This window comes from Lepidochelys kempii, chromosome 3 (assembly GCF_965140265.1).
Source record: "Lepidochelys kempii isolate rLepKem1 chromosome 3, rLepKem1.hap2, whole genome shotgun sequence".
NCBI lineage: Eukaryota > Metazoa > Chordata > Testudines > Cheloniidae > Lepidochelys > Lepidochelys kempii.
The window spans coordinates 132209967-132227385 of NC_133258.1; the positions used below are offsets into that span (position 1 = coordinate 132209967).

The 17419-nt window shown below is 38.4% G+C and overlaps 1 protein-coding gene across 13 annotated transcripts in view; it reads right to left on the reverse strand.

The window, feature by feature from the left end:
- Positions 1 to 17419, reverse strand: part of SIPA1L2 (signal induced proliferation associated 1 like 2) — a 238396-nt gene that overhangs the window by 31492 nt on the left and 189485 nt on the right. For all 13 annotated transcript variants that reach the window (XM_073338090.1, XM_073338089.1, XM_073338096.1 and 10 more), the window contains 5 exons: positions 16734 to 16834; positions 16076 to 16179; positions 12303 to 12691; positions 5667 to 5891; positions 1593 to 1746 (listed from right to left, as the gene is read on the reverse strand). In XM_073338090.1, coding sequence (XP_073194191.1) covers positions 1593 to 1746; positions 5667 to 5891; positions 12303 to 12691; positions 16076 to 16179; positions 16734 to 16834 — 973 coding nt within the window. The remainder of the gene's footprint in view (positions 1 to 1592; positions 1747 to 5666; positions 5892 to 12302; positions 12692 to 16075; positions 16180 to 16733; positions 16835 to 17419) is intronic.

Sequence of the window (17419 nt, forward strand, 5' to 3'; positions counted from 1 at the left end):
AAACAGAGGGAAACATTCAATAATGCAAAAGGATAATATGCTACGTACAAAATAGTTTAATATACACTAGGGCCCCATTTTAGGAGTGTATCCCTTTTTAGGACATCACTGAAGCATGTACTTAACCTTAAGCATGTGCTTAAGTCCAACTGAAGCCTATGGGGTTTAAGCAAATGTTTCAGTGCTGTCCTAAAGCAGGAGTTAAGCACATGCTGAAATTCTTTCCACAGTCAGGGTCTAACTACTACTATATGCTTTCAATATCGAGACCCTGATTCTGGAAAACATTTAAGCATATGCTTTAGGACAGCACTGAAACATTTCCTTAAACCCCACCGACTTGTTAGATTTAAGTACATGCTTCAGTGCTTTGCTGAAGAGGGATGCTTTACTGAATTTGGGCCCTAATCTGTATTGAACTATTTTTTACAGAGTATATTTCCCTTTGCATGATTGAATGTTTCCCTCCGTTTCTTTGAGAAGTATTCATCAGTTAGGAAGACCTGTCAAAAAAATAACAATGTAGATATTTTTAAATCTGGTGCTACATTCACTGTTTTAAAAAAGCCACTGCTTCTATACTTACTTGATGGGTATCCAGAATAGGAAGTGTGAAACCTGAGTTATTTATAAAGAAAGCAGTGTAGACATCACCTTAGAGTCAGAACTGCAGTCCAATTAGTTATTATATTAATAATGTGTCATTGTAGGAAGAATATAATAAACAAAAATTCTCAGCTATTATTCTTAAACTTTCAGAGATTTTATATCTATATATGTAACTAACTATATATATGTTAAACAAACAATCTGACTTCTTTTAAATTAATTTTAGCATGTATGAGGTTCCCACGTTACCGATTTACACATGATGAACATGTTCTTTAGTATGTATTATGGACGTAGTGGATTAAAGTACCATTGAGTTAAGATCTATTTTAAGAGCATTACTTCAAGTAATTAAATTGCTTGTGGTGCCATTTGCTCTTATGCAAAAAAATACCATGCCACTGGTACTTGCTGTTCAGAAAGCATACTGTAAGTTCAATATCAGTACTTTAATGAACTTTTTAACATGAACAACATTGTCTTTGTATGACAAAATCAGATCACGGCTTTCTGTGAGCGGACTATGAGACCTTTCCAACTAACTACTTGTAATTAATATCTGTATATCACTCACTCGTACAAACTTCAAATGGGCATAGCTGTTGCTGGGAACCATGAAAGCCATGCCACTTTATTCAGTTTCCTAACTTTAGGCACCTAGGTTTTAAAATACCAACCTCAGTCTTTGGACTTATACTCAGAATTAACTAGGTGTTTGTATTAAAAAGCTCAGCTTTCAAATTTGAGCAGAAACATGCTTAACGAACACTGAATTTAATCCACAACTTCTACACGCTAGTATCATTTTATAGAGCAGGGTATGCTTATTATATGAATTACTGTCAGAATCCATAGTTTATGCCTAACATGTTTGGTGTATATAGAATGATCTTGCCTAATCTGAATCAATTTCAGAACTAAAAGTAGATGATTACCGGGTAATTGCCTCTTATATGTGTAGAGCCAAAAAAAGAGTAGCTCACCTTTCTTCTACCCTCCTCCAGAGTGAGGCTATCTGGCAGCATCAGCTTCAGAAAATCTTCTTTGGACAAGACTTGCTGGCTTTCAGTAACTGCACTCCTCACAGAAGTCTGAAGCTGACTTGATGCAGACGTAGCATCATCCTCACCATACAGTCTGTTGAAACAATTGGTATATTAGTATGGTAAGAAGTACCGCTCATGGATTTACAATAGTGCATTTATTTTCATTTATGAAAACTAAAAGTTGCTGTATGACTCTCCCTCTTTGCATAGTGCATTGTTACCATCTCCCCCAATCATTTTAAATTTATGAATTAGTTTCAGTTTCATGATGGAATTTTTAAATTATTCAAAAAGTACTGAATTCCCAAGAAACAGGAAGAAACAAGCAGCAATATTTCTCAAAGCCTGCACTGCTCTTTTGTGCACACTACAGTTCTCTGTTGTCTTGTTTATATTTGAATAATTTATCACAGATCAAAATATTTTAACTTGTGCTTCCTGAGCAAATAAGAAAATCAATATCTTGTGGTGTGAAGCTGTAAGCAGCATCACAATCTGACAAAATCATCATGGTCATCACAGGTAGTGCCGAAAGTTCACTTGTAATCAATTCTGCCATGTGCCAAGCGCATTTTATTATCAGCCATTTCACAAAGCTGTTTGGATAAATAAAACAGGTGTCGTCTTTAATTATCAGCATACAAAAATATATGTACATTCAACAAAAGAGTGTCAAACTGAATTACTGTCTTTCAGCTCCCTTCCAGCAAGAAAGGAGAGAGACGATCTTAAAAGGTTTACTCTGGAAACGGAATCTGAGAAGCTGGAGATTCCCAAACACGCAGTGCATACATCTGAGACCAATTACTTACTGCCAAGTGCAGCATAATCAGCGATTGTATCCTCAGCAGAGAGGAAATAGGCTTTGCTATTGTAAATTGTAATTCTCAGTGAATTATGTCTTACGGTGGCACAACCTTCAGCAAATGACCTGATTTTCATCACCACTGCTAATTTAAGATGCTATTTTATTTCAAACTAATTATCTTTGAAATAGAGTGCCTTCTCTTCCCCCTTGCTCTCCTCCCCCGCCCAACGATGCATGGAAAGCTTTCCTAGAGAGAGAAAAAGTTAAGCATTGCTCTAATGCATAGAAAATTTATGAGAATTTTTTTGGTATGTGCAGTGTGGCCATCTTTGATTCATACTGTTCAGATGGAGCTACTCCTCACAGACATTTTTCAAAGTTCTTGCATTTTTAGTCCAAAGGGAATGCTTAATTATGTAGTTTTCAATAAAAGTTTTCATTTCAAACCAGTGAGAGAGGTTGCAGCAACTCATTATGCAGAGGCCTGTGGGACAAAAGAGACTGCCACACTTTTAAAGTGGCAGCACTCTTATGACTGAGCAATCTAGTGAAAGTGTGCTTATTCACAATATTAAGGCAAAACAAATATGCAGAACAAGAAGGCCACAACTGGGAGCAGTTGGTGCTCATAACTTTTGAAAGTGAGGCAAGTGTTGAAATATGGTTTTAAAGAGCCTAAAGTTAAGCTCCTATTTTTGAATATATAAAATTTTGGCCTACTTTTTTACTATAGATTTTGCTATAAATATTATGCAATGTATACGAAACATTTACAACATTCGAGATTTAATATTAATTTCCCCCTCCCACAGAATAAAGGATAGTCCACATATCACATTTAAAAATAAACTACTGCATGTGTCTTGCTGCCAGTCTGCCAAGATACACAGCGCTTTCTACTATGTAGAAGGAGGCAGAATTTGGTTATTTATACTCAATAGGGAATTAAGGGGATCATCATGGTACATGATTTTGAAGAGAAAAATAATATACAACTTTTTTTTATTATATGGCAGATCCAAACAATAGTTGTTGCTCCTATTATGCTGGTGCAATAGGAAGGATGCAAAGCACCAGCTGTAACCAAATTTGAGTAACTGCACCACATTCTGAACCAAGGCTTTCGCTTCTGCACAAGAGGAAGAAGTTCCTCCTGAGCTTTCCTAGTGCCAGGCAAGATATATTGCTGTTTATTAGAGGTGGTTGGACATTTTCAGCAAAATGAAATTTTGCTGAAAATATGCTGTTTCATTGAAGCCAAAACATTTCACAGAGATGTGTAGACTTTAATCAAGTTTTGAAAGAGATGTGCACTCACCAGGCGGTTATGGTCCTGACCTGAATTGTGGGAGACCTCGGTTCAAGTCCCTGCTCTGCCTGATTCAGAGCACACCATCCCAGATCACTCTGAATCAGGCAGAGCAGGGACTTGAAACTTTGCCTCCCACATCCCAGGCCAGGGTCCTGACCACATACACATACATACACCTGCACCACGGCCCACTCTGTCTTAAATGCTGGTTTGAAAACAGATGTTTTGATAATTCCATTTCTGTGCAAGTGTTGTAAAGGGTTTGTTTTCATTCCAATGCACAATGAATACAAATTCTGAAAACTCCAAAATGAAATCTCATCTGGCTCTAATGTTAATTTCACCAGCCCCTTCATCTTGGAAACAGTTTCCATAAGGGGATATGTGCCTAGGATTGGAAAGAAGCTCGGACTCCTCAATTCTTTTGAAGTTTCCTAGCTCTAGAAACAATTGCTGAAGGGTCCAACACTCAAGTCAGAAAGGCCTCTGCTTCCACTGAGTTCCTGCAGCGCCACATCTCTGTCCTTGAAGAGTGCTTTTTGGAGCTTTGGGGGGCTCTTTCTGAGGCAGGGCCTGGATCTTCGGTATTTCTCTGCCATTTTTTTCTCCTTCTTACATCTAAGCAGAACTGAGTAGTTTTTCTAAGCGCAAGAGTCAGTTCAGAGAGAAAATAAATGCCCACATTGTGAGACACCTCCACTCCCAAAACTGAGTGGCCTTTTCATCAAGTGCCCCAGGACCATCCAGGGCAGGATTAAAGCAATTGAGGCGCTCCACTACATAGTGCTTCATTCCTATACCACGACTCTGCCCTCTACCCACACTTGCAGTGACACTGGGACCTCAGGGATGGGTAGTGGCATGGAGTCCCTATCTACCCTGCAAGAATAGTAGTAGTTCCAGCAGGGTCCCAGTACTTAGCTCAGCAGCCTGGGAGTGTTTAAATTGGATGAATGAACGGGTTGGGCACACTGCATTTTCTTCCTACCATACTCAGTCCTCTGATGAGAGAGTGCTGGCATGGCCCCCTACTATTTTCAGGTACACCTTAGTACCCCCTTGAGATAATGGGGCTGTTTGCACTCTCACAGCTATTCTGTCATTGTCTCTGAAGACTATGGCAGACACTGCTGCATCAGTTATGATCAGTTCATGTTTTCGAGCTTTCCCTTGCAGCTATAAAGGCTAGAAATATTTTTAAAAGTGAAAATTGTAATTCTGATGCATTGCATAATTCCAGGAGCTGGACAGAAGTGGAGTGTCCCTCCACAAGATGACTCAAAAGCAACAGTAATTTCAATTGACAAGACTCAAAGGTGTTTTTTTTTTAAATCTCAGCAGTACTCTTCTTTTTTTCATCTCAGATCAAAACCAGCATAGAAAAATCTTGAATTAAGGTTTATGGAGCTGGGGCCCTTGGGTCCTAACCCAGAGGTCATAGCCAGGAGCAACCTTATTTACAACCCCTTCAATGAAAGTTAAGCTTTTTGAGAAGATACTTAGGTTCTCCAGACCTGAATCGGGTTATGCCTAACTAATCCTCTTCAAAATGGAATTTCATGTCTTTACAACACAACTGTAATTTTTGGCCAGATTAACAATGCCTTCTTCTCTCATTTTGCTTCATTGGGCAAAAGGGAGGAGGTTCAGTAGGAAAGAAACGAAGAGAGAAAAAAGGAGGAGGCAAAAGGACCCTCCAACCAATGATTTTCTTTGACCTGTGTCGAGATCTCTGGTACATAACAGAAGGAAAAAAAACCAGACAAATATTTCAAATAAAGCTGAAGCAAGGAGAGGCATTTTATACTTTTCAAATTATGAGGAAGTTAAAAACTTTCCCCACGCTATTATATATATTACTTTCTAAAATAAGAATAAACATAAATCTTACTCTTGGCATTGAGAAACTTCAGATTCTTCAGGAGTAGGGCTGCCTTCTGACTTCTTCCAACCAATGACATATTTGCTCACTGCTCCTTGTCTGTGGTGTGATTTTGATACAGACCCAGAGATCTGCTGACCGCTATTCTGTGACACTATGTAGACCTTGGAGGTATCTAGAGAGCCACTGTTTTTAGAACAATGTGCTGAAGGGCTTCCTGAATGGTGAGACCCACTGAAAAGGAACAAAGAACAAAACTGCAGTGCAATAATACATCAAGGACTTTAGACTACAGCCAGCTATGCAACCATAATTCTTTCTTTTAAATTTTCTCTAAGGTCAAAAATCAAGGCAGCAACTTTAATACGTTTTATATATCGCTAAATCACAGTTATCAACTCTCTGAGCACACATTCATGAACACACGCATGTGTACACACTCAGAAGGACTTCACAGGACAAGCATTTTCTATCATTGAACCTATTGCAATGCCAAGGCAAACCAGTCTGATTTAAAGACAATGAGCCAAATTCAACCCTGGTGTAACCCCATCAATGCCAAGAATTACATCAGGAATGAACATGGCCCCAGATGATTGCCTGAACTCTGAGAACTTCTAGACATTTCCACTTGGCAAGAGTAATGTTAAGACACATCTTCAAAAGGTAGGCGCTTGATTTAAGCTTTCTTTTAAAAAATGTCACATGAATAGAAATAACTTTCACCCCAATGAAAGTGGCAATGGATTATTTTATTATTATTATTTTATTATTTATTATTATTATTTTATTATTTCTGGATTATTTTAACGTTCTCTTGCATTATTAATAGTGCTAGCAATTATTAATGATATGTTTCATCAGACTCTCTCAAAGTACTTTACAGTCAAATTAAAGCAAACAACGTCTCCTTGAGGAAGGCCTTATTTTACAGATGAAGGAACTAAGGCACCAGTAAATATGACTTATTTAAAGCAATTTGTTAAGTCAGTTGCAGAGCTGGGAACAGAAGTCACAGCTCTGACTCTGAGACCTGTGCCCTAACTACCATACAAGGCTCATTGCTAATCCAGTCATAATAGTACTGTGCTCATTCATGAGAACCAGAAAGTGACAGTGACTAGACTTGTTTCATTGTTCATGCTGAGTGAAATGTAAATGGTAAAACAGTATAGATATGTTTTGATTGACCTGAGTTTTCTAAAATACCTACTAGGAGCAGAGAGGGAAGATACATCTCTCTCCCCCCCCCCCCCCCCGCCAAAAAAGACAATGGATTACTGATACACACAGCATGAACATTCAATTATTAAAAATGATTAACACTGGGATATCAAGTATTGGTGACATTACCCCTTATTGTAGATCACTTTTTCACCCTCAGTGGATGGTAGAACAATTATATTTTTTTCCCCTAATTTTCTCTGATTCTCTTAGTTGCCAGCTGTAGCCAGATGATCAACGGGCAGGATTATGCTTGTCAGAAAATGTGGGTGGGTAACTTTAAAGGTGATCAGTAGCAAGCCAGAAGGAATTTGACACATGCCGACTCCTACTCCAGGAGAAGATTTTGTGAGGAGTGGAAATTGGGGTCACTGCTGTAAGAGCAGTGCCTGGAATTGCAGCTTCTCAGCTTCATCAGATTCTGGAGCAGGGAACAACCTGTGGCAGATTTACCTCCACATACCCAAACAGAAAGTGGAAAGGGGGATGAGGAAGATCTCCCGAAGGATATGCAAAAGGAGCAATGAGAGAGGTAAGAAGAGAGCCAGGACAGGACAGTCATGAAAGACAAGGGAGGACAAGATTTCAAGAACAGCACAGTTGACTGTATCAAAAGTAGCTGACAGGTCAAGCAGGATGAGGATGGAGTATTGGTTCTGAGATTTGGCTAAGAAGAGGTCTTCAGAGAATTTGGTGACAGTTGAGTGCAAGGGTAGAAGCCAGACTGGAGTATCTAGGATGGAATTGGAGAGAAACTCCAGACAGTGACTGTAAACAGCACGTTCAATGAGCTTAGAAATGAAAGGGAGATGGGAAAAGGAGTGGTAGGTGGAGAGGCAAGTGAAGTCAAGGGTTTGTATCTTTAAGATGGGAGAAACTAAAGCATGTTTGTATTGAGAGAAAACAACCAGAGGACATTAGGAGGTTAAGGGAGGGAATAAGAGTGGCCCCCGCAGGGAGATCAGGAGATGGGATGGGGTCACTGGAGCCAGGGGACGGTGGAAGAGAGCAGATAAGAAACTTCTGCCTCCGTGGCCAACGAAGGAGGAGAAAAAAGTTTGAGGTGGGGAAGAGAGGGGAAGAAAAAGGGGAAGGGAAGGCAAGCCAAGGGAGGGGAAATGTCATGTCAAATTTTGTCAATTTTCTCTTGAAAGAAAGTGTGCAGAGAGAAGTGGTGGGAGGAGGTGAAGGTTTGAGGAGTGAGTTAAAGGTGCTGAAAAGGCAATTGGTATTGAAGGCATGAGATTCAATTAAGTTGGAAAAGTAGAGCTATTCAGGAAGGCAGCAGAATTGAAAGAGGAGAGAATGAATCTGTAGCAGAGGAAGTTGGTCTGGTCACTGGATTTCTGCTAAAGATGCTCTTCACTGCGAGTGCAGGAGTAGAGGAAACAGATGCTGGGGTAAGCCACGGCAGGAGGTTAGTAGGATGGATCTTGCGATGGGAGATAGAAGTATCAGAAGGAACTTTTTGACATAGATTTGTTACAGCATCAAAATTAAAGTATATAGAAGCTTCTCCATCTCAGGTTACAGATTCAGTATGACCTTGCCTCATCCAGTGGCATGCTGGTTACTAGCTTTTGAGTCCAAAACTATTGACTAGCTAGGAAGGTAGGTATGCAAAACTATTTGAAGTTAAATGAAACTGTTTGTAACAGTACAGTAACCTGATTGTATTTGGTAATCCAAGGGTGTAATTAGAATTTTAAAAAATGAGAGAGCAAAACAGAATTACACAGCTGTAAAAAACAAGGCTGTACATATTTCAAAGGGATCTGATAGTTTGTGATGTCATTACACACAATAGGCTTGATTCTGTAACCCTTACTCAGACAGATTAATACTTTCTTCAATGGGACTACTCAATATGAATAAAGGGTGGTAGAATCAGGCCCAATATATCTATATTCAACAGCATTCCTGGGTTGTATTTCATCCTTTTAATAAACAGCATACAATTTTAACAAGGAACCATTGATTTTTTTATATAGGAAATAGCTTTCCTCCAGCCTGCCTGTTTGTTTTAATTTATGAGCTATTTATACTTACAGAAAATGTTTATTATTAAACATTTATACTGTGGTAATACCTAAAAGTCACAGTAGGACTCTGACCCGTTTGAGTTAGTCACTGAGAAAATACAGAGTCAAATTCTGAACAGTTAAGGAATATCATACTGATAAGGATTTGGCATGGGGATGACTTGCCAGTCAGAACACAATTCACTTATATATTAAAATAATGAAAACACCGTATTTCACAGTAGCAATATCACAGCTGTGAAATAAGACTCGTTTCTTAAAGTTTGTTTGGCTACAGTACATCAGATCCTTAAAAGTGCTTAAGTATCGATGAAGTATGGTTTGTGACACAAAACTCATTTGAAGAGTTGTACCTAAAACAGGTAACCCACATGAAATACAATTTATGATTTTTTATAGTAACATCATTTGGCACTCAAATTAGGAATACATATTTTTAAAAAATTATTACCAAACTGAGATTGGACAACCCTGAAGAGAGAGTCATGATCTCTTGAGTTTTAACTGGCTCTGCCATTGACTTAGGTAAGTCATGTGAACTCTTTGCATATCAGTTTTTCCATCTGCAAAACAAGAATAGATTTTCCTGTCTGCCTCCCGGAGGTGGACTGAAGATTATTTAATGTCTGTATGGCATTTTACATGTTTAAAATGCTATGCAAATAATAATTATTTCTATTCTATTCTTCAGAAATCTATTTCAGCCCACTGTATCTCCAGAGTTCATATTCTATTATGTATGTATATAGTATTCAGTATTGGAAAGTATTTACTGGGTATTCTTCCTGTCTGTACACTACTGTATCTTCTACAGTTTAGGAGAATGATTATGAAATCAGATGAGACAAATTTACTGAATACAGAGGGAGGATGTTGAATGTAACTCATTGTTTTTTCCTGTACTGATTTGCATTGAAAATAGATGAAGAGGAACAAAAATGTGCAAATAATTTCCCTTTAAATGACTCCACCTTACCAAACAAAAGCCTTCAACATACATTCAAAAGCAGCACCTTCAAAAACACCAGAAAATGGGAATTACAAGATAAAAGCGTCCAGTTGTACGAGTCCTCTCACACAACACAACTCGCTTTTAGAACACACACACTGTACACAAATTCCATGTACAGTCAAAGGGCAGACAGCAAAACCCATCAAATTCAATCCAACAAATATATTTTGCCAGGCATCTAACACATTAATTTAAATTAAGGGGCAAGGTATGCAATACAGCTTCACTATACACAAATATAAAGAAACAGATATTTCCAGTGGAATTATATCTGATTGCTATAGCATTAAATCCTTATGTCATCAGTTGCATTGTACTGAAAGAGCACGTGCAGCCAAGTGCTTCTTGAAAAAATGTGCTAATCAGAGAAAGGGGTGCCAAGCTAACTTGATGGGTTTCTTTTTGAAGCTATTACAGTTATTTAAATTAATTGGAATAATGGAGGCAGTGATACTAATGCAAAATTAACATTAATAATATAAACACACTGTGCTGATATTTTACTAATTTACAAACTTATTTTGTACCCATTCCAATATTTTAATGATCACTTGATTGCCAGCAGGACAGAGTATAGTTTATTTATTTATTCCATCTTAATAGCTATGCTGCTGAACTGAAGTGTCACGATACAGTGGAAAGAAAAGGAGTACTTGTGGCACCTTAGAGACTAACCAATTTATTTACAGTGGGATTCTCAAGGAATAAACTATTTACTTATTTATGAGTAGGTTTTTCTATGGTGCTCATTGTATTATCTGACATCTCCACCAATATTAACGAACATATTCTCCTAACACGCCCATGCAGTAGGTGTTTATTCTCCCAATACTCCCACAGTGCTATCCAATTTTGTTATTCTCTTGATTAAGAAATGAGAAAATGTTGTACTATGCAATACATAAATGACAAATGCTTTATCCAATTAATCCCACAACCCCAGAACACTCAGGGCCCTGCAGGTATGCCACCTTGTGCTGTGCTCCTGACAGGCTACACAAGCTACACAGGGTCAGATCATCTGAGTACATTTCTGGGAAGACCTCCACAAACACATAATAGGAAATGGTGATGATGAGTAGCTGACTTTCATCCACGCAAGTCAGTATAAATGTTTGCATGAGGCTTGCAGCAAACATGTGGCTCACTGTGGGCAAAACCCTGAAGGATCTTGAGGTATGTAAAGCATCCAAAATTGAGGTGTGTGATTGTGAAGGGAGTTAGAGCTTGTCAACATGGGAAAGTTGTACCAGTGTAAGGGAAGATGTGAATTTAAATAGCTATAGTTATACTGGTACAATTCCTAGTGTGGACATGCTTACTTTGGTAGAAGTATGCTTTTTTCCCCAATTTAATTTATGTTGCTTTGAAGTGGTTTAAGCTAAACTGAAAAAAGACATTCTTATTCCAGCACAATAGCATCCACACAAGGACTTATCCTGGTATAACTACAGTGATTTAACTACATCAGTATAATTATACTGGTATAACTGTAAAATTTTCCCATGTAGGCAAGCCCTTCGAAAAACATGGATGAAAGTATCCTGTTAAATAGGAGAAGGAGGAATCTACAAGGTGCCGCCACATAGGGCTGCAATAAAGGGGAAGGCACTTTGATTGTCCAAGGTGCTTGGTTATCCCCATAAAATTCTCAGTGAACATGAAGCAGATTGTACTCCTCATCATGTGTCACTGTAGCATGACAACTAAATATCACAGAAGCATTTTATTCTGGCCTTACTGGAAAGTCCCTTCCTCTCTAAAAATACTCAGAGGGGCACTACAGCGCAAGTTTGACACCATTGTGTGAACTGGCCTTGACTGAAACAATGGCTCATCATTTTGCTAGCTAAACACACTCTACCCAGTTCAAACTGATATGGACGTTATCATTTCCTGTCCTAAATGTTTGTCCAATGTAGTTAAGTGCCATTAAACAGGTACTGCATTTTCACCTCAAAGGGTAAAAGTGCTTTGGGGTTCTTTGGGGAAAAAGTGCAATATACATGTAGGTTATTATGCCTTTCAAAGTGGGTCAATCAATTTCAAAGGAGTGATATAGACTCAATAAATTGTGTGTTCCCCCAAAGATACTAAATGCTCTTACAAATTTTTTAAAATTTTTGTGTAACTAACACCTCTGGATTAGGTTTTTAAATAGAAATTCGTACATACAGACACACCCTCTGTAACAGACTCATGGAAGGTGAGGGAAAGCCTTTTGCAGGCTTCTTCATATATGTATTGAAATATAAAAAGTTAAAATTAATAAGTGCATTTTCAAGGAAGAGAAACAATGAGCACAAACAAAAGCAAATGCTCTCAGTCACTAATTTTATCACCTAATTTGTATAGAAAACCACATACCTAGAATGAGAGGATATTTCACTGAGGTCTCCCATGCTACCTTCAGCTGTATGACTGCTAGAAATGGCAGAAGTATAGCTATGTACAGCATACATTTTAGCTTGTTCATCATCTTGCCCAGGAGTTTCAGAAGATTCAGTCCACTGCTCAGCCCGACTGTGCACCCCAGACCTGCTGCCAGCAAGGTGTAAAGGAGCCATAAGAGGAGCAGGCATACAAGGAGCTGTATCAATTCCACTGTCAGTAGAAGCCCCTTTAATATATGTTAATCCAAGCAATTCAGGGTCCATCAGGTCTCCGGAGCCAAAGTGCTTTTCATCACTATTGCTCGACGTATTACTGGACAGGGTATTGCTGCTGGAGTGACTGGAACAGTTTTTGTCTCCAATCTTTAAAAAAAACCAAAGTTTATAAATAATATTTACTTCCGTTTAAGGTTACTTAATTTTCTTTATTCAAAGGTTATTTAGCCTGCATTTAATACTTGGCACAGCATTGTTAAATACAAACACCAAATACAAAAGAAGCTAAATGCACAACCAGCTTCTATGAAGTGAACTGCACAATTGGCTAGGTGTATTATGGGACTTTTCTTTCCTCCAAAATAAGTCTATTGTTTTGGTAGGTAAATAGACATTAGACCATTGGTTTGATCTCATATGGCAAATCCCATATTCACATTTAAATTCTTTGATTCTGACATGCTTGCATCCATAAACTATCATTTGTGGATAGTTAAAATGAACAAACCACTGAATTAGGTTCTATTGCAATTCGGAAGAACAATGAAGACTGAATTACTGTTACCCTCTCTGAGTAGATGAAATATCCAGTTTATTGGATCAGGTGCAGCATGTATGACTACCTGAAATGAAGGCAAGTGAAATGTGTTTACCAAATGCAAGTGACTTGAACCTCTGGGGGTTCAGGCTCAATATGACTGCTGGACTAGAAGAACTGTGTCAGACAGTTGTGTCAGTAGAAAATTTGAGGGGATTTTATAAAGAGCTGAATTCATTTACCTGTGAGGCAAGACAGCCAAGACCAGGCCAGATGAAGCCTAGGTAAGAAGGAAAGTAGGAGGGTAGACTGCTATTTTTAATTAGATTCCCCTTCCAGCAAATGTACATAAGGATACATCATTTGTTATACACCAAACTGTTAGAGGTAGCCCTTCTGAAAAGGCTGCCTCACCTAACTGCACATTGACAATTAACAAGTCTCAGTATCTGTTTGAAAAGTTGCTACAAAAAGAGGGGGTTTAAGTTCATTATGAACCTTATGGAGATGGTTTTCAACTTCACTATAAGGGAACTAGATGCTGGAAATGCAAATGAACACATTTCTAGGGATGGGATGCACAAGGATTTGCTAGAGAGTTGTCTAGCACAGAGGTGCTTCAGTTTGGACCACAAATGCAACATGGCATCGAAGAGGAAAGAAACCATTAGGAAGCAAGGAAGCCTTCAGGAAGTAAAGAAAACACAGGAAGGAGTGATGTAAGTATCAGTCCGAGCAAAAGGTTCCTTCAGGCTGCTCTAGTCTATAGTAAGTACCTGCTTGGCACTGGAACTGGCACAGAGGATTGGGATGAGCTGGCGAACAGCACCTTTGCGTGCTCTCCTCTTGAGCTCAACAAGCATACCTCAGCTACAGCTCAGAGTCAGGTATTTCTATGTGCCACAGCCACTCTTCATAGGGAATCTCAATGTGGCCTTAACAGTGACCGAACTCCGTCATGACATGATGATGTCATGGAGCAATTAGAACTCAAGTATAGTAAATCATCAGGACAAGATGATATTCATCCAAGATTTCTGAAGAGCAAAGACACTGAGGTGGATATGCAATGTATCCCAAACAGCAACATGTGTTCCTGAAGACTGTAAAGTTGTTCGTTTAGTGTTCATCTCCAGCAAAGGACAATCCAAGGAACTGGGCAGCAAAAATGATTGGGGTATGGAACAGCTTCCATATAAGAAGAGATTAAAAAGACTGGGACTTTTCAGTTTGGAAATGAGACTATTAAGAGGAGATATCATAGAGATCTATTAAATCTTGACTGGTGTGAAGAAAGTGAATAAGGAAATGTTATTTACTTCTTCACATAATACAAGAACTGGAGGTCACCCGATGGAATTAATAGGCAGCAGGTTTAAAACGAACAAAAGGAAGTATTTCCTCACACAACACAGTCAGTCTTTGGAACTCTTTGCCAGAGGATGCTGTGAAGACCAAAACTATAATAGGGTTACAAAAAAGTAGGTAAGTTAATGGAGGACAGGTCCATAGGTGACTATTAAGGATGGGCAGGGATGCAACCCATACTCTGAGTGTCCCTAGCCTCTGTGTTCTAGAAGCTGGGTGTGGACACCAGTGGATGGACCACTTGATGATTGCCCTTTCTGTACATTCCCTCTGAAGCACCTGGCATTGGCCACTGTCAGAGACAGGAAACTGAGATAGATGGACCATTGATCTGACCCAGTATGACCATTTTTATGTTTTTATGCTTTGGATAGGCCTCTTTCAGTTTTGAATTAAGTGACTGATTGAGTAATTCAAGGATAGAGTAATGCTGTGCTGCATTCAAATATATATAACCAAGTCAAAATAAATGTATGAAGTTCAGTGAATAGAACAGTATCTCAGGTATTGGTACTGGGTTTAATGCTATTCATTCTACACAGTGACTCAATCCTCAAACATCTGGGCAACTTCTCCTTGCCTGAAAACATCAGGAAGTAATTTCCCCCATGTGTCAGATTGTATAGTACTGTACACAACAGCATTATGAGGGTCTTTTTTTCAAACATCATGGACCAGATTCACAGCTTGTATAAATCAGAAAGCCAATTTCACTCCAGCTGAGAATCTGGCCCCATAATCCTATTGAAATTAGTACTTTTTACAAGTAGTATCATACAGTTTCCTGGTACATCTAGCAAGACTTCTGTATTACAAACACACAAAATGCTATTAAGGGAACAAGGCACTTTACTATTATTTTTTTCCTTTCCCTAAACCATAGGACACTGGCCACTACTAAATGCAAGCTAACTGAACCAGGTAGTCCAATTATCTGATCCAATACTTCAACTTGTATGCATCTTTTCTTAAGGCAGCCATAGCATTTGTATTAGATTTAGAAAATGAATCTGTTTAATAACTTTTAACTTCTAATCCTAGTGAAGTTAGTACATTTCTTAGTGCACACCACTTAATCCAGCTGGAAATCATTAAAAAAAACAACCAAAACAAAACAAACAGGCCACCACTTTCACACCCACAATTAAAAAGGCACAAAAAGAGAACATTTAACCAGATACAGTCTTTAGAGGTGGAAACTTTGCCCAAATAATAAGAAAGCTGATTGCTGATAATTATAGAACATATGTTATCCCATACAACATGTCAAGAAATGCCATGCATAAATGTAATGTGTATAATGGGAGGTGCTCCTATGACTGAGCAAACCAATGTAAATGAAGCTCTCGTCAGACAGCAGAGCAATGCTCACATTAGTAAGGATTTTATCCCTGCAATGTCCCAGAAACCAGAACTTGACCTTTTTAATGCACTTAGTTTGAGAATACTGCATCCATTGCGGAATCAGAGATCCTTGCATAGCTATGCACAATACTATTAGCCTCTCAAACTCCAAACTGTACTACAGGAATTACTAAAATGTATTTTAAAACATTTAAGATTCTTGCAAGTGTCTTTTCAGACCCAAGTTTTTAACAGCAGAAGAGAAGTTTGAACAGACTTACATGAGAAAGTTTGCTTGGCGAATCCTTGCCATTGCCTTCTTTTGGTAAAGCCCGGTCTTTGTAGGAACTCAAGACTTTGGTGGATGGTGCATGCCACTTCATTTCTGCCATAAATAATCGTATTTTAATTTCTGATTTCTAAAAGTCTAACTTGATTTCTAAAATGAACATACTGTACAAAGGGAAAAGCACATAACTCAGTGCTTTAAGCATCAGGTTTAAGACAACTAAGCCCTGTGGAATCACAGGTTCAAACCTTGGCAGACTTTTCTAACCCTTTTGTTGTTCCAAGATCATTAATTAGAGTTCTATGCAGTCCACTCTGTGAGATGAATGAAACCTTAGAAATCAAAGTGTTTGTTCTGAGCCTACTTTAAATATTCCATGGCCCTTCCTATAAAAGGGTAAGAATTTGCCTCAGTGTTCTGTGGTCAAAATCTATCCTATTCTGACTGTTACACTGCGTTTAGTTTCCTCTTACCACCTCGGAGCTGGTTGCATTTCACTGATGCTGCATTCATTTTAAAGCACTTTAGGATCCTTTGGGATGAAAGGTTCTATATAAATTGAAATTAGGATCATCATCAGAACCAGTAGTTAACTTTACTTGTATATCCTAGGAAGATTATTTACTTTTAATATATGGTATTATTATTACCAGCATATCTGGTTCCTTCCAAAGTTTCCTCTCGTTCTCTGCCTCCTTCACACTCCAGTGGACTTGAACCTTGGTGTTCATGAAGTAAAGGGGATTGGCACCTTGTAACATAAGCAGACGATCAAGTTGTTTCTTTCTTAACTACAAAACTGGATTATCCCACAAGGAACTTTCCAAGGTAAAAATCTTTGTAGGTCATTAACTGTAAACAATCACCACCACCCAGCAAGCAAATAGTATTGGGAAATTTGTTACACTTCGATATTTTTACTTAGAGTAAGTTTGTTGGCAGAACACTGTTTAGGATTAATTATAAACAAATAATGCTAGATTAAAAACCCCTACATTTTTGGGGCCAAACATTCAAAGCCCCATACAATGGATGGACCATGAAAATGCATCAACTAGCTGTTCCATGGACCAGTTCCCACTTCTATGCACACAAATATCCGACAGTATGTGCAAATGTAGGATTCTACTAATGAAATGGGTGCACAACATATTTTGCATCTACTGAACTGAGGTTTGAAAATTTTGCCTTTTATTCAAAATTGGAATTGATGGCTCTACACACACCAGTACTAAATCCATTACTTGAAACACTTCCACTTTCACAGATGTCAGGCACTCTTAATCTGAAATTCCTTGAGCAGGTTCCAAGACAATACACATATCTGCTACATGGG